Below are 23,173 nucleotides of genomic sequence, written 5' to 3'. Positions count from 1 at the left end.
ATGTGCCTGCTGTGGAGGAGGGCCGGGGCGCCAGTGTGACAGGAGAACTGGCACTTCACGTGATGTTAAACTTCACAAACTGCTGCTTAGAGATCTGCTACTTTCCTTCTTTCTTAGGACTTTATGGACAGCAGCCTGCTAACCAAGTCATCATTCGAGAGCGGTATCGAGACAACGACAGTGACCTGGCACTGGGCATGCTGGCAGGAGCAGCCACGGGCATGGCCTTAGGGTCTCTCTTTTGGGTCTTCTAGGGGCCTCAAGATCTTGATGTGCATAGCTTCTGATAACCCTGTGTGCAATAATATGATTTGCAGGGCATTTCTGTTTGTGGCAAATGTTTTTAATAATAGTTTTAATCGTTCCTTTGAAAGTAGTGATGTCATAATTGTAACTAATCCACATAAGTACCGCAGAGACAGGTTTGAACTGTGCTGTTGTGTTCCAATGCTGGCTCTCCGGGGCACTGGTTCTCTGGGGCACTGGCTCATTCCAAGACTGTCCTTGTGCACCTCTCGGAACACCTTATTTGAGCATACCTGTTTTGAAAGGCATTTTCTTTTTAGAGTTAGGTGTAGTGCTTAAGGGTTAATTTATTTTCATGTTATGCCAGTAATACAGTGTTGTATGCCTAATGAGTGATCGTGGCAAGAAAAGCTATAGCTTTCCATTTAACTTTTTCAAACCACAGACCAGAACTGGTTGCTTGTTACTTTAGGAGTTGTGGGTTGGTAAGCTCCCAGGTACTTCCTGGGGCCATGGTGTGAGAGCCCCTGTCCTGCCCTCTGGGGCTCCACGGGCCCCTGGCAAGGCCTACAGCTCAGGATGACGGGCCACAGCCCGCCTTTGAGAAATGATGCTTCAGAAGTCTGCCTGACTCTAGCTGCTGCTTCTCACCTTATTCTTGTATGGTTTTGGTAGCCATACTTGGAGAACGTTTCCCGCATTAGGAATTGATTTGAGCCTGCAAGTTTGAGGGCTTTATCCTTTAAAACTTGGAGAAGCCAGAACAATAGCAGATAAGTGTGTGGAGGCAGATTTGCTTTATTCCAAGAGAGCTGTTTGAGTGTGTGTCTGCCTAAGCCTCCCGATAGCCTGTTTTTCTACTTGCTGAGAGAGTAATGTTAAAGGAACAGCGAGGGAGTGGAAGGAGAGCCTCAGTTAGGGCGTTCCCATTTCAGGCCTTCGCGAGGTTGCACTGTGCGGGAGATGCTCTCTTATCTCTCTGAAGGCCCATCCTGTGCAGAAGTGGGGCCCTGTGGCTGTTCACTGAGCACCAGGGCAGACCGTAGCTGAGCAGACTTGGGTTATGGATGGAAAATGGGGCCCAGGGACCCTCAGGACACAGGGACCGGCTCAAGGTACCACTCAGCCTGGCCAGGATCCCCAGCCTTGCTTTTGTTCTTGATCTCTTTGTGATAGAGAAGCTTAGAACATTGAATTTTGAGCCCCAAAATGTGTGAGTCTTTGGAAAAACCATTCCAGCCTTTCTGTCAAATGCTCTTATTTTCAATATTATGAAGTATGTGTTTGAAATATTCACATTTCTGTTATTTCTTGTTTTTAAGCTCTGAATTATTCCAGTTTTCTGTCCTGCATGCTTTCAACAGTGTGCTTTTACAGAGGCAGTTTAGCACAGTGACTGTCCCTGCCCCACACTCCATATGGTCCTGTTGTCCTGAAAATACACTCCAGGTAGCACAGACTTGTTATTTTGCCTGGCTGGTTACACACATGCTGTCTTGCTTTGCTGCTCAGCCACCTCCCTCTGAGGCCTACTTAGGCCAACCTACCTGGGACTCCATCTGAAGTCAGACGCCAGAGAAACTGAGTGGTGACCACGGGTCTGCTTTTCTCTCTGATCCTAGGGGACTTGACATGGGAGTATCTGTTCCCACATGGAAGGATGTGTGTTTATCTCTCATCTCTGAATAGATGTAATGTATGACAAGTCTAGTGTCCATGGTTTAAAATGTTGCTTTGAGGATTCTCCATCCTGTATAAGAAGAATGACTTTCTTCAGATTATAATCGTTATTAAAGCTGTATGTACACTTTACTTAAAAACTGTTAACAGTTTTTCATGTTGCACTGGTAATTTTGAACTTGGAATTTACTGGGTGAGAATTCCAGAAACCACAGAGTATTGATTTTTGCTGCCAAAATGCTATTGAGGCAGATGTCCCTGTGCTCCCTTGGCTGCTTCTGGCCGAAGGGGAGAGGTGTGGACTGAAGCTTGGGCACTCATGTGTGTCCCCTCCCCAGTCCCCATCCCAGTGGGGCCAGCCTCATTAGGCAGCCATAGATGAGCCTGGAACTTGACTGTCACTAGTGACTTGATCCTGGTATGAAATGTGTACTGGGGATAAGGTCGCTTAGGTATTTTATTTCTTGGCCACAACTCCCATAGATGCCAGTGTTTTGATAGCCTCGGTTTCTCAACGATGTCCTTTGTTTACAGTGCTATACTTCATACAAATCAAGAAGTACTTGAGTTGGAAGAAACTTCTTATTCAGGTGTGAGTAAGCATTTTACTTCCATGTGTACTTTTAAATAATCCATACCTTGAAGAAGTTGGCCAGTGACATTATATACATGCTGATCCGGTTGTTCTTTTCATTCCTTGAGTCAGCTTCAGGGTCTTGGATATTAAAGAGGAGAGGGAGAACTGTTAATGTTTCGGATCATCATTTGTGAACAAGGCCAGACTTTGCCCATTTTAGGTTATCCAGGACTCAAGGCAGCCAGCCATCTGGATCGTAAGAAGGTCCTGCAGTTGAGACAAAATGACCCAAGTGTATTTTCCACAAGTTTTGATCCTGTGTAATATTTCTTTTTCCTTCCCTAGTGTGTGTAGATAAAGGCATGGAATGCAGTCCCACTTTCTCCCCAGAGTTGATCTTTTTGTGATTGCTTTCCAGTCTCTAGTATTCTGTTGTGTCTAGAGAGCTGATTTTTTCCTGCATATGCAGATTGTACATTTGTAAGTGAAAATGTCAATACATTAAAGCATTAACCTTAAAGCATGTTTCATTGTGACTTCTGTGTCTTTATAAAATTACTTTGTAGTAACATACTTTCAGCTTTTTCTGCTGTCATGGATCATAAGAATGCCATTTATTGAGAACCTACCAAATGCTAGAATATATTGTCACATCAGAGACAACTCACTGCATTCTTAGTGACTCTGTAAGGGAGGTATTCTCCAAGTTCCACTGGAGGGACCAAGGCCCAGAAGTTAAATAATTTACTCAGGAGCATGCAGCTAGCAGGTCTCCACATCTGAGGTTAAAACGCCTTCTTGTTCCCTGTGCCATGTGCATATCTGATTTCCACAAACAGGAGTGGCCTGTGTAGTCACACTCTTGGGATGGCTGTGAGAAAACGGACACTGTTTTTCCCACCCAGATCCCCCCGGCAGTGTGTGTCCAATAACTTCTCCAGCATCTTTGGATACATGACTTTGTTTTTCATTATTTTTATTTTTTAACTTTTATTATTTTTTTTGAGACAGAGTCTCTCTGTCGCCCAGGCTGGAGTGCAGTGGTGCGATCTTGGCTCACTGCAAGCTCCGCCTCCCGGGTTTACACCATTCTCCTGCCTCAGCCTCCTGAGTAGCTGGGACTACAGGCGCCGCCACCTCGCCCGGCTAATATTTTGTATTTTTAGTAGAGACGGGGTTTCACCGTGTCAGCCAGGATGGTCTCGATTTCCTGACCTCGTGATCCGCCCGCCTCAGCCTCCCACAGTGCTGGGATTACAGATGTGAGCCACCGCGCCCAGCCAGTTATTTTTGTTTTAAAAAATCATTTTAGTTCCTGAATTGCCTCCCTCTCCTCTGGGTTAGCTTTTCTGGCTGCCTCCCAGGTTGCAGACACTGGCTATGTGGTGATCCTGTTTGCCGGTTACAGTTAAAGTTGGGGAAGCACCCTGGAAGCTCTGTCTCTTGCTTTTGTTTGTTTAGAGAAGAATCCTCTGATGTTCTGCCTGGAGACCATGTTTCTGGAGGGGTTGGGCTGAGGTGGTGTCATCCACACACAGACTTTCTGGCCTATCCCATCTTCTCTTGGGCTGGCCTTCCTGCTTCCTCTGGCCCCTAGGGGTTTTGTTTTGTTTTGTTTTGTTTTTTTGAGAGGAGTCTCGCTCTGTTGCCAGGCTGGAGTGCAGTGGCATGATCTCAGCTCACTGCAACCTCTGACTCCAGGGTTCAAGCGATTCTCCTGCCTCAGTTTCCAGAGTAGCTGGGATTACAGGCGCACGTCGTCATGCCCAGCTAATTTTTGTATTGTTAGTAGAGACAGGGTTTCACCATGTTGGCCAGGATGGTCTCAGTCCCTTGACCTCGTGATCCGCCTGCCTGGGCCTCCCAAAATGCTGGGATTACAGGCGTGAGCCACCGTGCCCGGCCCCCTAGGGTTTGTTTTTTAACTTACTTTCATGAATAGATTATACATAGCTCAAAAATTAACAACAAAAAGATACATTCAGTGAAAGGTCTTTCATCTGCCCAGTACCACTGATAGTGGTTTATCCTTAATGGGTTTCTTTATGCATTGTAAGCTAGTACAAGATGAATTTTCTTTCTTTTTTACACAAAAGTAGTATACGGTATACAACAGTGGTGCTTGAAACCAATCTCAGTATGATTTTACACTACTAAGTTTTTGAGCCCCCAAAGAGCTTTTAAAATGTGATTTATATCAGCCAGGCGCAGTGGCTCACACCTGTAATCCCAGCACTTTGGGAGGCCAAGACGGGCAGATCACGAGGTCAGGAGATTGAGACCATCCTAGCTAACATGGTGAAACCCCATCTCTACTGAAAATACAAAAATTAGCCAGGCATAGTGGTGGGTGCCTGTAGTTCCAGCTACTCGGGAGGCTGAGGCAGGAGAATGGCGTGAACCCCGGAGGCGGAGCTTGCAGTGAGCTGAGATTGTGCCACTGCACTCCAGCCTGGGCGACAGAGCGAGACTCCGTCTCAAAAAAAAAAGAAAGTGATTTATATCAATATTATATTAGAAAATAAAATTGAGATTTAGAAAATGATAAACCCATGGTATAGTGATATTTATTTTTATTTAATTTTTTTGTGTGTGTGTGTGAGAAAGAGTCTCGATCTGTCACTCAGGGTGAAGTGCAGTGGTGCAGTCTTGGCTTACTGTATCCTCTGCCCCCAGGTTCAAGCAATTCTCCTGCCTCAGCCTCCTGAGTAGCTGGGATTACAAGCACCTGCCACCACACCTGGCTAATTTTGTATTTTTTTTTAGTAGAGACAGGGTTTCATCATGTTGGCCAGGCTGGTCTCAAACTTCTGACCTCAGGTGATCTGCCTGCCTTGGTCTCCCAAAGTGCCAGCCACCCAGAGTGACTTTTTTTTTTTTTGAGGCAGTTTGACTCTTGTTGCCCAGGCTGGAGTGCAATGGTGTGATCTGGGCTCACTGCAACCTCTGTCTCCCAGGCTCAAGCGATTCTCCTGCCTCAGCCGCCTGAGTAGCTGGGATTACAGGCGCCCGCCCCCATGCCCAGCTAATTTTTTTTTTTGTATGTTTAGTAGAGATGGCATTTCATCATGTTGGCCAGGCTGGTCTCGAACTCCTGACCTCAGACTTAACCATGCGGGTTGATCTACTCCTGCCCTAAGTCCTCACTCTCATTCTGCCCTAGGAGGCTTCTCCAGCCACCCTACTCTGTGCCCCATTGTGGCTCTGGCCAGGGCCTTAGACCCTCCACCCAGTCCAGTCCTCACAGTGGGCCTCCCAGGCCTGTCCTGCTGTGCCAATGCTGAGACCGACTTTGGGCTACTGGTCCAGGCCCTGCCCGGTCCTGTAACTACACGTCCCTAACTGCCACCACAGGCTTGGTGGGCCACAAACCTCCTCCTGAACACAGCCCACCAGGCTTTGCCGACGGTCCCCTCCCAGCTTGCCCGCTCCAGCTCCCCTGAGTTCAAAGCCAGCCCACACCTTCCCATGCACTGGACACCCTCCCCGGCACTGGTGCAGGAGGCTGAGTAGGGCAGGCAAGGTCTCTGCCTGCAGCCACACCAACCCAGCGGCTACCCTCCCAGCGGGGCTGGGCAGAGCATCGGGAGGACTGCCCAGGTCACGGAAGGGCATATGCTGGATTCCAGGCAAGGAGCTGCTGTGCTAGGCCCCCAGGCGGGCTCAGGTGCCAGTGGAGCAGAGCCCCCCAGGCCAGAAGCCCCACAGCTGTTGGCTCTGGCTTGGACACTGGGCAGGAGGCACTGGGGCAGGAGCTGGCCGTGATCCTGTGACCGCAAGTGCCCCCTCGCTGATGGCCTCGTGTTCTGGGTGCGGACCAAAGAGGAGCAAGTGTGGAAGGCGCCTCAGGCAGGCGCTGGGCTCGGTGGGTATCTTGTGCTCCACAATTTTGAGGCTATTTGCAGCCAGCTTCCTCAGCCCAAGTTCCAAGCTGCAGCCTCTGCCACGCACAACAGCATGGCCAGGAGTGTCTTGGGGGCTTTCTTCATAGGAGGCTGTCAGTATCCTCAAGTTCCAGGCGCTCAGCCTCAGTCCTGCTTCAAGAGGCTTTTTCCCCCCACCGGAGGCTTCTCAATGGCCCGAAAGCTCGGCTGACTCTCGCGAAGTTTGCTGGGAGCACAAGGCTGTCAGTGACATTCATGGCGCCAAGACTTAACCATGCGGGTTGCAGGGATCCGCCACTGTCTGTGCCACGTGCACTGGCGCCACTGGAGATGCACGCGCACGCCGCACGCGCCTAACGGTTTGGCTGGCCTGTAACGGTTTGCACACGCACGCCGCACACGCGTAACGGTTTGGTTGGCCTGTAACGGCTTGCACGCGCACGCTGCACGCGCGTAACTGGTAACTGGCTGGCCTGTAGCGGCTTGCACGCGCATGCCACACGCGTAACGGCTTGCACACGCACGGCACGCGCGTAGCGGCTTGGCTTGGCTTTGCGTTCTTTGCTTGGCTTGGCGTTGGTCGCTTGGCCTGCTGTTCCTCCTTGGACCTTCTTGGATTGACGTTTTCTCCTTTGGGTTGACGTTTCCTCCATAGTTCCTTTGCTGGGCTTGACCTTTTCTCTGCTGGGTTTGGCATTCCCTTGGGTGGGCTGGGTGTTTTATTGGGGGGGGGTTGGCCCTTCCTGGGGTGGGCGTGGGGTTGCTCCCGTGGGTGTGGGCTTTCCCCGGGTGGGCGTGGGTTTTTCCTGGGTGGGGTGGGCTGGGCTCCCCTGCTGGGGTGGGCAGGTTTTGGCTGGGATTGATCTTTCTCTTCAAACAGATCGGAAACCCGGAGTTACCTGCTAGTTGGTGAGACTAGTTGGTAGACGGGATCTGCTGGCTGCCATCAGCCTCCCCTGGCTGTTAAAAGCAGATGGTGGCTGAGGTTGGTTCCATGCCGGCTGCCTCCTCTGTGAAGAAGCCATTTGGTTTCAGGAGGAAGATGGGCAAGTGGTGCTGCCACTGCTTCCCCTGCTGCAAGGGGAGCAGGAAGAGCAACACAGGCGCTTCTGGAGACCAGGACGACTCCGCTGTGAAGACACTCAGGAGGAAGATGGCCAAGTGGTGCTGCCACTGCCTCCCCTGCTGCAGGGGGAGCGGGAAGGTGGACGCTTTTGGAGACCAGGATGACTCCGCTGTGAACACAGTCAGGAGCAGCAAGAGCAACGTGGGCGCTTCTGGAGACCAGGATGACTCCGCTGTGAACACAGTCAGGAGCAGCAAGAGCAACGTGGGCGCTTGGGAAGAATACGAGGACAGCGCCTTCATGGAGCCGGGGTACCAGAGAAGATCTGGACAAGCTCCACAGAGCTGCCTGGTGGGGTAAAGTCCCCAGAAAGGATCTCATCGTCATGCTCAGGGACACTGACGTGAACAAGACGGACAAGCAAAAGAGGTAACCGGGCCTGGGCTGGGAGGAGGAGGGACGTGGGGGGATGATGGGGACATACCCACCTGGCGGGGGAGGAGGGGGGCCTGGCTTTCTTGTCTCCGCAGGCCCCACACCACCCTGGGTGTGGAAACCTCAGAGAGGTCGGAGAGGTTAGGGCACAGGTCCCTTTGTGAGCAGCAACACAAAAACAAAACTTGAGCTGATTTCCAATCCAATTATAATTTCCCTCACACTGATAGGTTGTTTTAAAGTGATTTAACTCGAAAAATTAAGTTGATGCAGCAGATTATTTTTAATGTACACATTTTAAAGCAATGTTCTATATATTATAGAAAAGTGTATATTGAGAACTAAGAATGAAGCCCCATAACATATCAACTTCAAGGCTAAATATTCTTCAAGTGAAATCCAGTATGGATTTTTTATCAGTGTACCCTATGTAAATATGTTCTTTACTGAGGAACCTTAGAAGGCAACTGAAATGGCAAGAAGGTTCGTGTGCTTGAAAAGGAAGATTGAATTTTCTGAAGATGTGAGCTTTTTCTATTTATCACTTTTACCTAAGCCAAATAAAAATAGCAAAGTTTTAGAGTTTTTACACATGCTGTCTTTTATTACTGTGATAAATTATTTTTTTGTAACAGAATGGAAAAAGACTTGCTTTTCCAGATATCAAAATGTGCGTGTGCTATTTCCACAAATTGTTTACAGCTGAAAAGATCAATGAGTAGAACAGAATAGGAAATCCAGAAATACCCAAATATATGTAAGAATTTAGCATTTGATAATGGTGATATTTTGTATTATTTAAAAAAGGTAGATTGTTCATAATTCATTTTTGGAGAAAACTAGCTAGATTTTTATGTCACAAAAATAAGAGTATAGATTAAAAAGGAGAAACATACCAGAAGAAAACACAAATGCCTATTTATATATGCATATATATGTTTTTTTTTTTCTTTTTAACAGAGTCTTACTCTGTTGCCCAGGCTGGAGTGTAGTGGTGTGATCTTGGCTCACTGCAATCTCTGTCTGTTAGGTTCAAGCAATTCTCTGCTTCAGCCTACTGAGTAGCTGGGATTACAGGTGCCTGCCACCATGCCGGCTAATTTTTTTAATTTTTAGTAGAGATGGGGTTTCACCATCTTGGCCAGGCTGGTCTTGAATTCCTGTCCTTGTGATCCACGCACCTTGGCCTCCCAAAGTGCTGGGATTACAGGCGTGAGTCACCGTGCCCGGCCTATATATGCAGATATAATAAAATAAGCTCATTAAAATAAGCATTTTAAAATTGGGCATAGTACTTTTTAGTGTATCTACCAGTGACCTACATATGTAGGAAAACAGTGTTCCTGGTAGGAGAAGGAATTTAAGTTAGAGGAATGAAATACTGTTTTCTACTTAAGTTAGAAGAGGAATGAAAGGCCGGGTGTGGTGGCTCACGCCTGTTATCCCAGCACTTTAGGAGGCTGAGGCAGGCGGATCACAAAGTCAGGAGTTTGAGACCAGCCTGGCCAGTGTGTTGAAACCCCATCTCTGCTAAAAATACAGAAAATTAGCTGGGCATGGTGGCATGCATCTGTAATCCCAGCTACTCAGGAGGCTGAGGCAAGAGAATTGCTTGAACCAGGGAGGCAGAGGTTGCAGTGAGTCGAGATCATGCCACTACACTCCAGCCTGGGTGACAGAGTGAGAGTCCATCTCAAAAAAAAAAAAAAAAGGAATGAAATACTGTTTTCTATCCACAAAGTTTTTGACGATGAAGAACAGTGGTATGTATATAGTTGTTCAAAGTTTAAGTTGCTGCAGCTTTTCAAACAGACACTTTAGTGGTAAGAACCACATTTTAAAAATGTATATTTTTTTTACTTATCAATTCCATTATACTGAAATATCTTTACGAAATAGATACATCTGTTTTTCTTAGTATTGCTTAAAACAGCAGTGTATTTAGAAGAATTCATAGATTTTATGAACAAATTTTGGTGCATCCATAGGATGGAATAATAAGTAACTATTGAGGGTGTCAGTAGATACAGAGATATGTTGACATGCAAAGATGTACTTTGCTATATCAAGTGAGAAAAAAATCAGTTTGTTACACATATACACAAACATAATCTGCTCTTATGTTAGCTGAAAATATGTAGAAAATATAATCAAACTTATTTCTGGGGATTTGTAAGTGAAGTTTTTCCCTTTCTCTTATCTGTGATTTCTGCAACGAACATCTGAAGTTTAGTTAAGATTCATTAGTAATGAAATAATCCTTGGGAAGAGAAGGAATATGCTGCTTGCATAGATACAACTAATTTCTCACATTCTATTTTTATTTTTATTTCTGTGGATGGCTGTCTTCTGTGAACTTTATCCTCTTCAGAAGTAGAGGGATTCTGTTTACCTGTTCCTGTAGTTTCTATTGTATATACATTTTATTATATAATTATCTTTTCATTATATATAGGTTAACATGTGTAAAAAGTATGACTCATTTTAGTTGAGTTATATACTTATGAAAATTAAAATAGCAAATATAAATGATTATTACTATTGCAAATGTATTCTCCTACTCTACAGCAGTTTTCTTTAAAAATATTGAACTCCCAAGCTGCGTTTATCCATTCTTTCAATCCATTTAGTCATCAGACATAAGCCAGACACCTATTATGTGGCAGGCATATTCTACTATCTCTCAGGATCCTTCCATCTTTGAAAACTTCATGTTTACCTGCTGGGCATGAGCAAGCTGAGAGATTTAAAGTTGGAGCATTAGGACTTAATCTCAATTGAAGCTTTTCCTCCCTCCTTTCAAATAAAAACATTTCTGAAGGTAGAAAATAGTAAAAGATAACCTTTAATTGCCTTTTTGAAAATTTATAAGTCTTGGATAAAGACTGTTTTAGTTGTTTTAAGAACTAAAATGTGGTAGATAAACAGCAGGGACTACTATGCAGCCATAAAAGAAAGAACGAGAGCATGTCCTTTGCAGGGACATGATGGTGTTGAAAGCCGTTATCCTCAGCAAACTAACATAGGAAGAGAAAACCAAATACTGCATGTTCTCACTTATAGGTGGGAGCTAAATGATAACACACAGATACCTAGAAGGAAGGAACACACACTGGGGCCTATCAGAGGTGGAGGATGGGAGGGGGGAAAGAAGCAGGAAATAGAATGAACGGGTACTGGGCTTAACGCCTGGGTAATGAAATCATCTGTCCAACCAACCCCCTTGGCGCACCTTTACCTGGGTAACAAACCGGCACATCCTGCACCTGTACCCCTGAATGTAAACATTGAGAAAAGCTCCACAAATAGTTTCATAAATCCATTTTAAAAAGAGAAAATTTATAACAGTCTTAAATCCTAATAGGAAAGATTGGAAATATTTGATGTACATACGTTGTATAAATCTAAGTATTGAAAAAAATGAGCCCATGGTATTTATTTGAATTTCCAGGTTTTCTTTGGCTTAAAGATTTTTGAAAACCAAAGTAAGAATTAGTTTATTTTAGAAATTTGTTTTTGTTTTCACCTCAGCCTTCTTATTCCATAGTTTTTTTAAGAACTAAAATTTATCTAAATGCTGGTCATCTGACTGGAACCGCCCCAGACCTGTTATAACATACTCTACTTAATGTAAGACACCAGGGGTTGTATGATGCCCTGTTATTTTATGTCTCAATAACAGAATTATTTAAATGCTGCCAATTATAGTAAATCATGAATTATAAGTGGTATTTCAGTGGAGACAACATGGAGACAATGATCATCTTAGAATCACTGAAATACAACGTTACCTGTAGTCTTTAAAACATACCTGAAAGTGTAGGTATAATTGTATCATCTCACTTAATTCAAATATCTTTTGGGTATTAGTAAAAATTATAATATCTAACAATTATTGAGCTGTTCTTTGTGTTAGGAACTATTCTATATCTTTTGCGTAGAGTCTCATTTAAGCATTACAGTGGTTTCCTGGGAGAAAGCTACTATTTTCATTCCCATTTTATTGATGAGGAAACTGAGACAGCGAAAGGCTAAGCAATAGCTGGGAAGCGACAGAGCTTCAAGTAGGGTTCCAGCCCAAGCTGAATGTCATCCAAGGGCTGTGCTCTTTCTATTCAGATAAGCTGCTCTTTCATTAATACAGTGAGTAATGAGAGGTAATAAATAGTGTGCTTTCTTCATGGGAAAATTAAATGTTTGTTTTGAAGGCAGAGTAATAGGAGGCTATTCAGTATTTGCAATTACACGAGTCATTGATGTGCCCGTAGCTAATGCACTACAATTTCCTAAAAAGTCTTCTCACTCTCCTAGGACTGCTCTACATCTGGCCTCTGCCAATGGGAATTCAGAAGTAGTAAAACTCCTGCTGGACAGACAATGTCAACTTAATGTCCTTGACGACAAAAACAGGACAGCTCTGACAAAGGTATGCAGTAGCCAACTATATCAGCGTGAGATGGGTTTGATTTCAATACATAGCATAAAAATGAGTTTTCTCCTTTAAATGTAACTGGTTGGTGAAAGCTGTGGAATGTTACTTTGAATTCCTAGCATTTATAATTTGTTTTTGGTCTAACACCGACAGGCCATACAATGCCAAGAAGATGAATGTGCGTTAATGTTGCTAGAACATGGCACTGATCCAAATATTCCAGATGAGTATGGAAATACCGCTCTACACTATGCTGTCCACAATGAAGATAAATTAATGGCCAAAGCACTGCTTTTATATGGTGCTGCTATTGAATCAAAAAACAAGGTATAGATCTACCAGTTTTCTTTTCAAAATACTGAAATGCATTCATTTTAACAGTGACCTGTGTAAGGGCCAGTTTTCCATATTTGGAAGCTCAAGCATAACCTGAATGAAAATATTTTGAAATGACTTAATTATCTAAGATTTTATTTTAAATATTATTACTTTCAAAGAAGCCTTCGAGGGTACCGTTTTTTTCTAATGCACTTGTGGTAAATACTTGTTTTGAAAACACTGAATTGGTAAAAGGTAATATTTATTATTTTTGAATTTTTCCCTCCTAGGTTTTTTTTTTTTTTCCCTAATGAATGTAAAATGGCAAAATTTTCCCTGAAATAGGTTTTACATGCAAACTCCAAGAACACTTAAACATGTTTCAGTGAATAGAAATCCTGCTGCTTTGGCAAGTTCCTAAAAGACAGTAATAGATATGAGGTGGTGCACCTCTCAGTGGCAAGGCTTAAGATATTTCTGATTGTTCATGAGGAAGAAGTGGAAAGGGAAAAAGAGTAATCAGAAATATCAAGGCCAATTTGGAAATTAGGTAATAGAGGGAAAAGACCATGAAGAGGTTGTGTGTGCATGTGTGTGTGTGTGTGTGTGTGTGTGTGTGTGTGTGTGTGTTTGTTTCTGTGTGTTGTTCATTTATTTGTTTCCTTTGTATGGTGAGACAAGGTTTTCTTCAATTTTAGAGAATGACAGTTTTCATTTTGGGAGAGGGAGTTAGTGAGTTGTGAACTGCCCAGAGATCAATTTTAGGAGGCCTCTGAAGAACCAGATAGGCAGTGAATAGGTGGTCATGTAATGGGAAACCCTTGAGCAGAGGGAATAACAAGTAATTAACTGACTTAGTATCCTATTCTGGTAGAAATGGCCAATTAGAGTCTCAACTCTGCTTTCAAATCTAGAGTGTCTGGATGGAAAGGTGGGAGATAAGGAGCTTTAAGTAACAAGATCAAGTTGGATTTTGAGTTTACTAGACCTTGTTCTTCTCTTACCGGGGAAAATTATGTGGTGTTTTCAGCAAATGAGTCTGTCTCCTGCTCTTTCCTCTTTTTGGCCAAATCTTCAAATGAGAAAGGGAATTGGTCACGTGGGTGAGAAATGAGCCTGAAGTAACTGTTGTACTAGCTTACAGCTAGAATTTTGCATCCCAGTAACCTGAGGAAAATTTTTAAATAATCAATAAATCTAGGATTTTTCCTGAAGATTTTGATAGAGTAACTCCAATAAAGCCTAGATACATATGTTTAAAAATGTTTTCTTGAAGCCAGGCATGGTGATGCATGGCTGTAGTCCCAGCTGCTAGGGAGGCTGAAGGGGGAGGATTGCTCGAGCTCAGGAGTTCGAGTCTAGCCTGGTCAACATAATGAGACCCTGTCTCTAACAACAATAACAACAACAACAATTTTCTCAAAATCTGGATACACACCTGCTTAAGAACCACTGAATTCTTAAATGTAATATGTAAATTGTTATATCTCTGAAACTTAAGATATCTGTAGAAGAGTTGGAGTTGGATATGTGCTGATTTCTTTAAATCTTTCCTATCCAATTACATTAATCTGACTTTTTTTTTTTTTTTTGAGATGTGGTTCCACTCTGTTTCCCAGTCTGGAGTGCAGCCCCGACCTCCCCAAGCCCAGATGGTCTTCCAACCTCAGTTTTTGTATTTCCCTTTTTTTTTTTTTAGTAGAGATAAGGTTTTTGCCATGTTTCTCAGGCTGGTCTTGAACTCCTGGGCTCCAGTGATTCACCTGCCTCAGCCTCTCAAAATGCTAGGATTACGGGTGTGAACCACCATTCCTGGCCCAGTCTGACTTTTATCTCTGTGGTGAGACATTAAAATGAATGTTATTGGCAGTATCTATCAGCTTACAGAGTTAATACCCTTTCCTTCCTACTGTCAGTTATTTGCTGCCATTCAGAAGGTCTTTAGAAATGTGCGGTGAGTAGTCTTTTAGTAAGTAGAGATGATCCTCTCGGGATTTTGTGTCTCTTTGTTATCATTCAAGTGCTTAGGTCAGTAAGTCGTTGTTAAGAGCAGAGTTTTCTCAATTAGAACTGTAGCAAATTCTAAACCATGTTTTTGTCAATTGAAGCTGTATTATGGAGTATCCAGTGTGTCTCTTAAGTATGTAGAGCTTTGGCATAATCAGCATGGCAGTTTTAAACACTAGAAACCATGGAGTTATTAAGAATACAGATAGGAATTCTGTTAATTTAGTTTCAGTAGTCCTATTGACTGATTATCTATTTAGTTAACAATCTGGAAAAATTAAATACAGATAGATTTTAAATAAATAAATGTTGGGAAATTTTTTCAAATGGGCAGTATGAGTATTAATAGCAATTTTTATTGCACATTGGAACTTGAACTTTTGGCAAAACATGTGAAACTAAAGAAATATTTTACATGCAAATTATTGCTTTATACACAACAATTTATCTTAGGGTGGAGGATGTAGAGACAAAAGATCCAGCCCCTGCCCTCAAGAAGCTCTTTGTTTAGATGGGAAAAATATTATCATGTAATAATAGCATGCGAAATGCTGAGTTAGAAGCAGAGTCTTGGAAGCAGTAAATGTTGAAAGTGAGTTTTTAAGATGATCAGAGTTGATGTGGTGAGGCAGAGAAGGGGTGTTTCCAAGGGAAGGAGCAGCATGTGGGAAAGCACAGAAGATTGAGAAGGAAGCAGCTACATTTTCTTTACTTTGTATACGTGTAAGTCCGTAGGATCTTATATAAAGTTTCTGCTTCAGTTGAGGAATGTGTACTTTTTTGAATTACGTTTGTTTTTGCTTTATATTGTTTTACAGCATGGCCTCACGCCCCTGTTACTTGGTGTACGTGAACAAAAACAGCAAGTGGTGAAATTTTTAATCAAGAAAAAAGCTAATTTAAATGCACTTGATAGATATGGAAGGTATAGTTATTTCTTTTAATCTGTGTGTTGTTTACTAGATTGATAGCTGTCACTCAAGTCATAAATATTAAATTAATAAGATTAATGTGTACTTATTGGGACATAGTGATCAGTATCAACACAAATCAGTCAGGTAGAAAAACAGTTATTTGGACTGGGCAACATAAAGAACAGTTTTAGTAAGATTCATCTTCTCTTATTGTATTGACTGATGTTCTTTCTTGTATGATGTTTTAGTTACATGATCTTATGTTAGCTAGAGGGATTTCGTATTAATGTTATGAAGTGTGAACTTTAACTTTCAGTTTACTTTATGACTCGGTATTGAACTTCTTAACCCTTCCTACCAGTTTGTAACCTCTGTGTCTTATATGCTTTTCCACTAAATACTCTGTAGTCAACATAAATAGGGGTTGAAAATTCTTTTGTCTTTTCAATGACTCTGCTTTAAGTTGCTTTCTTTGAAGAATGTTAATGTTAGCTTATCCCTACATGACAATTAATTGCTATTCCCACATACTGTGGGTTCAACAGCTTTCTTCCTTTTTTATTTCCAGTGTATTTTGATGTTTTTATTTTTAATTGGTATGGAAAGAGGGAGTGAAGATAGTTTTAAGTGGATACACTTTTCCTTTCATGAAGGCAAGCTGTAGGTGGGTGATAAAGAGAAAAAAGCTAGGCTTTGGATTCACACAAGACTGAGTTTAATTCCTAGCTTTCTTACCTGCTAGGTGTGTGACCTTGGGAATGTTATTCACTACCAAATATGTTGTCATATGTGAAAAGTAGGAGAATATATCCTTCAAAGTTGACTGTGCATAATAAGTAAGAGAGATATATATGGCACTTAATTCAGTGCCTAGTACATGTTTATTGGCATCATAACTGACACTCCTGTGACTACTATTCTTACTATTATTATTATTACTGCTTTCAGCATGCAGAGAGCTCCTGCTTATCTTACCCCTAGCTGATTTTCTATTACAGCATATCAGTCTAGGGAAGCTGTGATGAAATCTTCACTTAAATCTTTGTCCACTTCAGATAAGGGGCCCTAACATTGTTTCTTGCCCATCAAAGGACTTTAAATTAGTAGCTTCTACTCTGCAATGCCCCAGTGAGATAAGAGGTTTCCTCTTTGTCCCTTCCTTTTAACCTTGGTGGTATTTTACACAGATGAACACTTGAGCACCCAAGATGCTCTGTCTTTTGGTGCATGTAAATGTTTGATTCTGCACGGAGAGACAGGATGTTAAATTGGTAAAATATATCAAATTAGCTTTAAAAATAACTGTATTGCAGTTCCTAAGGGAGAAATTATCTGTCATTTTAGAACTGCTCTCATGCTTGCTGTACATTGTGGATCAGCAAGTATAGTCAGCCTTCTACTTGAGCAAAATATTGATGTATCGTCTCAAGATCTATCTGGACAGACGGCCAGAGTGTATGCTGTTTCTAGTCATCATAATGTGTAAGTGTTTACGTTAAAAGGCAAGTTAATGCTACATTGAGGTTTCAAATAATTATAACAATTGCATCTTACATATCAGGTGAGATGTCATAGTTCGGTTCAGGTAGTTTTAGAATGGCAGTGAGTTAGTCCCCTGCATCAACCAGAAATCAGACATAAAGCAAGACAACTTAGAAGTACCAGTGGGTGGAGGATTCTTTATCTCAGGACTTTTAAGACCTTTATCCTTAGAGATCCCAACATTGTTCATTTCATCCAAGTATAACACCTATGCAGGGGATAAAAAATGGTGTCACATCTTTGATTTTTCTGATTAGTTATTTGGGTCTTGAAATGTCCAGTTTAGCAGAAAGTCTTGTACTGTCTTCTGGGGACTGTCTCCTACATACTCCATGAATTTTTCAAGAACCAAAGGGGTTCACTAAATCCAAAGAAGACAGTCCCTTTTATCAAGTCAGAAGGAGGAGGAAAAAAAGGACATTCCAGTCATTCTGTTGTTTCCATTGTTTCTGTTGCTGCATCGTTACCACTCAAACTGGTCCTGCTGCCTGGTAATGGTTGACCTTTGACACCAAGATGCCCTTACAGATTCAGATCCCTCAAGCCTTCCTGGCATTTCATACGGTGACTTTGAAGTTACAACGTATTTTAGTTCCCATACCTATGCTTATATGCTCAGCCATTGTTCCCAAAGCACCAACACCCTGCTCTGGCTGCTGGGCATCCTGACTTTATCTGCAAAGTGAGCAGATTGACCCTTCCTCCCACATTCAGAACCTAATGTGGAACCCACATCTTAGCCAAGAATTAGCTGAGACCTTCATGGTAAGAGATCCTTTGAGGCGGTTGTTGGTCTTTTCTCTAGCAGATATTGGATGGGCTTGTTCTAAAGGGTTAGAGGGGTTCAAATAACGTGGGAGAAAGAGATCAGTGTTTGTTTCTTCTTCTTTGCTACCAGATCTGTGCTGTGAGGCCGCTTTATATCCTGTAGAGAACCTTAGGCAGGAGAAAGTCCCATATGAACCTTCCCCGAGCAGGGGCTCCCGGTTGTGGTTGGCCCCTTGAGTGATCTGTTTTACATGATAATGAAAATCGTCCAAGCTACTTCTATCTCTAGCTCAAGATTTTAAAATATTTTCAAATTCTACCTCATAGGAAGCCATTGAAGAGAATTCTCAGAATCTCAAGTAGGTTAGTTGGACTTAACAGAGCCAAGCCTCGTCCATGACTCATCACTAATCATGTGTAAAAGTAGGGCTTTGTCCTTGCTTCGGTGGCACATATCCTAAAATTAGAACAATACAGAGAAAATTAGTGTGGCTTCTGCATAAGGAGGCAGCACAAATTTTTGAAGCATTCCATATTCTGTGCAGTCACTGGAAGGTCATTTGACTATTTGCTGACTAGCTGTAAGGAAACACTGTGAAGCAAAGCAAAAGATGGGTGCCACCAAAATACTGAAATTGTGATTTGCGCTGCAAAAATGGTCATGTAAGATGGTCTATGAGATGACTTAGAGCTGAATAACATGTTTGGTGCAAAATTATATTGTTAGCATGTATGTCGAAAATTAGAAAATGTCAACTTGCAACTTCTTCATGGAAACTAAAAAAAATAAAAGTAGAATTTTGGTCTCCCCTGCCAGCTGGCATTGAACATCAATATAAAGCATTATCCTAACAAACATCTGGCTCAGAGTTGGAGTCTCTAGAGAGGGATCATTGGTCCAAGCCAGGTCTTAACATCCATTGGTTTTTCTACCCTTGGTGTGATTGGTCAACTCCATAATAGTGGATGGTCACATTAGCTACTTTAATGAGACATTTATGAATAAATTTAGTTACAAACTATGACATAGTTGAGATGCCCTGAATTATAAGCCATAAGGAGTAGGACAACTGAAAAGCAAAATTAACACTTAATAACATTTTCTAAAAACTACATTTGCATATTAGAACCTACGAACAAAATACACATTGGGTTTTATTTGGGATTCCAAGATAATTTTAGTCATAAAGTTTAGGAACAGATTATTCCATTGCTTTACTATTTCTCTGAACATTTAAAAAATATCTTGTTAAATCTTTACAACAACCTAGTGCAATATGAAATAAGGCAGCAAAGTCCTCACTTTGTTGAAGAAGGCATTGAGCCTAAGAGAAGCAACTTGTCCAAGAACAAAGAGCTGTTCATTATGGAGCTAGGACTTATGCAGAGCTGGGACACTTTCTATTATGTCATGATAATATAAGCTAATTGACCGGGTCACAATGCCCTTGATTTATGAGCATTTCTCCTTACATTGTTTTCTTCTTTAATTAGAAGCTTAAAGAGAAGTTTGTAGAATGTACTCATAAGTGAATGGGGTAATACTGTTAAGTTCTGATATTATGATATTAGAAATATTCTAAGAATTTTACATTTGGTAAGTATTTTTTATATCAGTATTAAAATAGTAATTTGGTTTATTGCATTTTATACATAGAATTTGCCAATTATTTTCTGACCACAAAGAAAAACGGATGCTAAAAATCTCTTCTGAAAGCAGCAATCCAGGTAAGACTTGTGATAGTGAATTACTTTAGGTCAGTTGTCCCCAACCTTTTTGGCACCAGGGACTGGTTTTGTGGAAGACAATCTTTCCATGGGCTGAGGGAAGGTGGGAGTGGTTTCAGGATTATTCAATCATGTTACATTTATTGTGCTACTTTATTTATATTATTATTACGTTGTAATATATAATGAAATAATTATACAACTTAGCATCATATAGAATCCGTGGAAGCTCTGAGCTTATTTTTCTGCAACTAGACGGTCTCATCTGGGGGCAAAGTGAGACAGTGACAGATCATCAGGCATTAGATTCTCATACGAAGCACACAACGTAGATCCCTCAGACAGGCAGTTCACAACAGGGTTCCTGCTCCAATGAGTATCGAATTCTCTGACTGGTGTGACTGGAGGCAGAGTTCAGGCGGTAATATGAGCCTTGGGATGTGGCTGTAAACACAGGTGAAGCTTCCCTGGCTTGCCTGCTGCTCACCTCCTCCTGTGTGGTGTGGTTCATAATAGTCCATGGACTGGTCCCAGTCTGTGGCCTGGGAGTTGTGGACCCCTGCTCTGGGTGGTCCTACCATAGATAAAAAAGTGCAAGTAAGGCATTTTTGATCACAAGAATGCTGAAGCACAAGTCGTGTTACATATGCTTGTCCCAACAAGGTTTCAGTATTACTGACTTCATTCCTCCTCATTTGAAGTTGGAAAGAGATACATTTACTTTGTTGGAACAAGATATGTTCTACCTGCTGGTTAATTGTCATGATAACAGTAATTTTGTTAGAACAAGATGCTCTGCTACCATTTGCCAAAAGATTGCCATAATAAATATACAAACTGCCCAACTCGAGGCTCAGCAGATTCTAATAAAAGTAGAAAAATGTTTCACAATAACAAAAACGCTAGTATGCTACTGGGTTGTGGACACCTGATACATTGCATAATCCAAACTGTATGAGGACACCTTTAGCTGTCTGTTTATCGAAGCGCTTCTGTAAGGTAGGTTTTATAAATTGCAGGAGACAAAGATGGAACAGACGTAGCTTTGATCTTTAAGGTGCTCGTAATAGAGCTGTCTCCATTTCTGTGCTTTTTCAACAGAATTTTCAAAGAAAACATTTCTATTTATGTTTTCACTTGTCCACTTAACAAATAAGTATCAAATATCTTTTAGATACTAACCATTTTTGTAATGTACAGAAGACAAACAATTAAAAATACAGACAGGAGCTTGTTGTTATCATTGTCATTTTTATTATTTTACTACTTTATAGTAAAATACTACTTTCTGCTTACTGTGTGCTAGATGCCCACTGGAAGCTTATAATTATGATTTATTATATATTGATTATGTGCCAGACATATGTGATGAGGAATAAAAGTTTTGGGAAAAAAGCAGGTGTGATTTAAGGTAAACATGCAGAGTGAGAAGAATTTTTCTAGGTAAGAAGCAGAGGAATAATGTTTGGCAGAAGGAACATGTGACGAGTTTGTTTGTTTGCCAGAAGGAACGTCTAACGAGATTGCCTGTTTGGCAGAAAGAGCAGCAAGTGCAAAAGACAAGATGCTTGAGTGAACTTTGCCTGGTTTCTGAGCAGTTCACTTTTGCTAGTACCAAAAGTGTGAGATACCAGAGGTTGGGAATGAGGTGAATACTTAGCTAAGGCAAGTTTATGGTAGACTTTTTAATACTGTAGAAATGAGTAGGTCTTATCCTGTGGGCCATGGGAAATTTACCAGAGAGAATGCTTTGGACTGCAAATACTGACGAGCAGTGGCTAAAACAGTAGGAACCAGAGTTGTTTTGGTTGTTCAGTGATATCTTAGGTATCCCACTTGTTCCTCTTTCAGCTGTGCTGTTGGCAGTGTTTTATTCATGTTTCCTTTCATGGTTGGCCAATTGCAGCAGCTCCAAACATCTTGTTCTCACAGCACAACATCACAAGAGCTGCTTTTCTTCACATGTGTCTTTTAAACAGGGAGAAAATTAAGAAGCATGCAAGGGGCTTCCTGTAACATTTCATTGGCTGGGTCACACCACATGCTCATTCCCAAACCAGGCACTGGGAATGCAAATATGTGATTAGCTTAGAATAAACGTTTCTGTTTCTGAGGCTGAGGAGGGAGGGGGATTGGGATAATAAATATCCCAATAGACTTGTGTTTCTTCTGCAAGAAAGAATAAGGCATGGCTATTGCTAGGGAGCCCACAGTGTTTGCTGCAGAGGCTCATTGGAGACATTTGAGCAGGGGAATCGCGAGATTAAATTTGAGTACTAAGGCCTTCTGGTCATGGTGTAAAACGGGTTAGCAGCTTTTTCTGTAAAGGACCAGGTGGGTAATATTTGAGGTTATGTGGTCTCTGTCATATCTACTTACCCTGCTGTTGTTTGCTGTTGTTGTGTGAAAGCCACGATGATTCTATGTAAGCAAACAGGCATGACTGAGCTCCTATAAAACTTTATTTACAAAGCCATAAGGCAGATTAGATTTGGCCTGTGGCCTATGGTTTGCTGGCATTATGGAAGGGAACCAGGTAAAGAAACCAGGAGACAAAGGAAGCTTTTGCAGTAGTGAACTATAGTTTCCTTGTCACACATCCTTGGACTAGTATCAATGTATTATAAGGTTTTCACCCATCCGTGGTGAAATAAAGTTAGGAATCTCAGTTACTCATTTTAATATGTTGGCCTTTTTTTGGTGTTATGCTTTTTTCATTTGTTTTGCTTAATTTTTTTCATGTAAAAAACGCATTAATAGTTGGCATTTTCTTTTAAATAAAAACCATTTTGTGAATGTTTATGTTCCCAGTGGTAGTGGGAATATAAAGCAGAGGCAGAAAAGAGGTAAAGTCAATATGATTTAGTGATAATTGAATGAGAAAGGTTTGGGGCACAGAGAGAAATGTCAGATGATTTCCAGCTTTCCAGGTTGTACACTAGTATTTAACTTGGATGTGAGGCTTTCATAATCTGCCTTCTGCCCCACTCTCCGTCTTTAGCCCTTTTCCCTGTGCGCCCTTTCTCTGGCATTACTGAGCTGCTGGTAATGCCCTGCTCACTCAGCCTTCTATTGCAGGCAAATCCTTTCCCTCTTTCAGGCCTCGCTCCTGCTCTTGCTGCTGCATGGCATACTGTCACCCTTTCCTGCATCTACCCTTTTAATCTGGCTAGCCTCAATATTTCAGTCTCTGCTTAGGCATGTGTTCTAGAAAAGCCATCTCTGACATGCCTTATTTTCATTCTTTTAAAACCCTAATGCCTAGCATGTATGTAGCAGGACTCAGTAAGAAATTTCTGAGTAAAATGTGAGTAAGACGATGTGCAGGACTATCCTCTGCAATCTTGGAGCAGAGGGGACAGACACGTGGAGGAATAATGCACAGTTCAGGTGGTAACGATGCAGTAGAAAAATCACTGAAGTACTAAGGCAGCCTCAGGGAGGGAGGTACCTGTTTATTTGGGAAAAGACATACAGAATCAAGGAAGACTTCACATAGCATTGTTTTTTTGTTTGAGACGGAGTCTCGCTCTGCCGCCCAGGCTGGAGTGCAGTGGCCAGATCCCAGCTCACTGC

The 23,173-nt window shown here is 42.0% G+C and overlaps 2 protein-coding genes across 7 annotated transcripts in view; both read left to right on the top strand.

Moving 5' to 3' along the window:
• Positions 1–1,004, top strand: part of PLEKHB2 (pleckstrin homology domain containing, family B (evectins) member 2) — a 63,013-nt gene extending 62,009 nt beyond the window's left edge. For all 6 annotated transcript variants that reach the window (XM_011941697.1, XM_011941695.1, XM_011941692.1 and 3 more), the window contains one exon: positions 118–1,004. In XM_011941697.1, coding sequence (XP_011797087.1) covers positions 118–254 — 137 coding nt within the window. In that variant the 3' untranslated portion in view covers positions 255–1,004. The remainder of the gene's footprint in view (positions 1–117) is intronic.
• Positions 1,005–7,252: 6,248 nt separating this feature from the next.
• Positions 7,253–23,173, top strand: part of POTEE (POTE ankyrin domain family, member E) — a 32,593-nt gene continuing 16,672 nt past the window's right edge. The window contains 8 exon segments of the mRNA XM_011941724.1: positions 7,253–7,591; positions 7,649–7,770; positions 7,772–7,882; positions 12,200–12,314; positions 12,474–12,647; positions 15,464–15,570; positions 16,904–17,041; positions 19,527–19,597. Of these exon segments, the coding sequence (XP_011797114.1) occupies positions 7,361–7,591; positions 7,649–7,770; positions 7,772–7,882; positions 12,200–12,314; positions 12,474–12,647; positions 15,464–15,570; positions 16,904–17,041; positions 19,527–19,597 (1,069 nt within the window). The 5' untranslated portion in view covers positions 7,253–7,360.

Source organism: Colobus angolensis, unplaced genomic scaffold (assembly GCF_000951035.1).
Source record: "Colobus angolensis palliatus isolate OR3802 unplaced genomic scaffold, Cang.pa_1.0 Scaffold20, whole genome shotgun sequence".
NCBI lineage: Eukaryota > Metazoa > Chordata > Mammalia > Primates > Cercopithecidae > Colobus > Colobus angolensis.
Note: the sequence above shows the minus strand (reverse complement) of the source record. Positions and strands in the feature narration are given on the sequence as shown.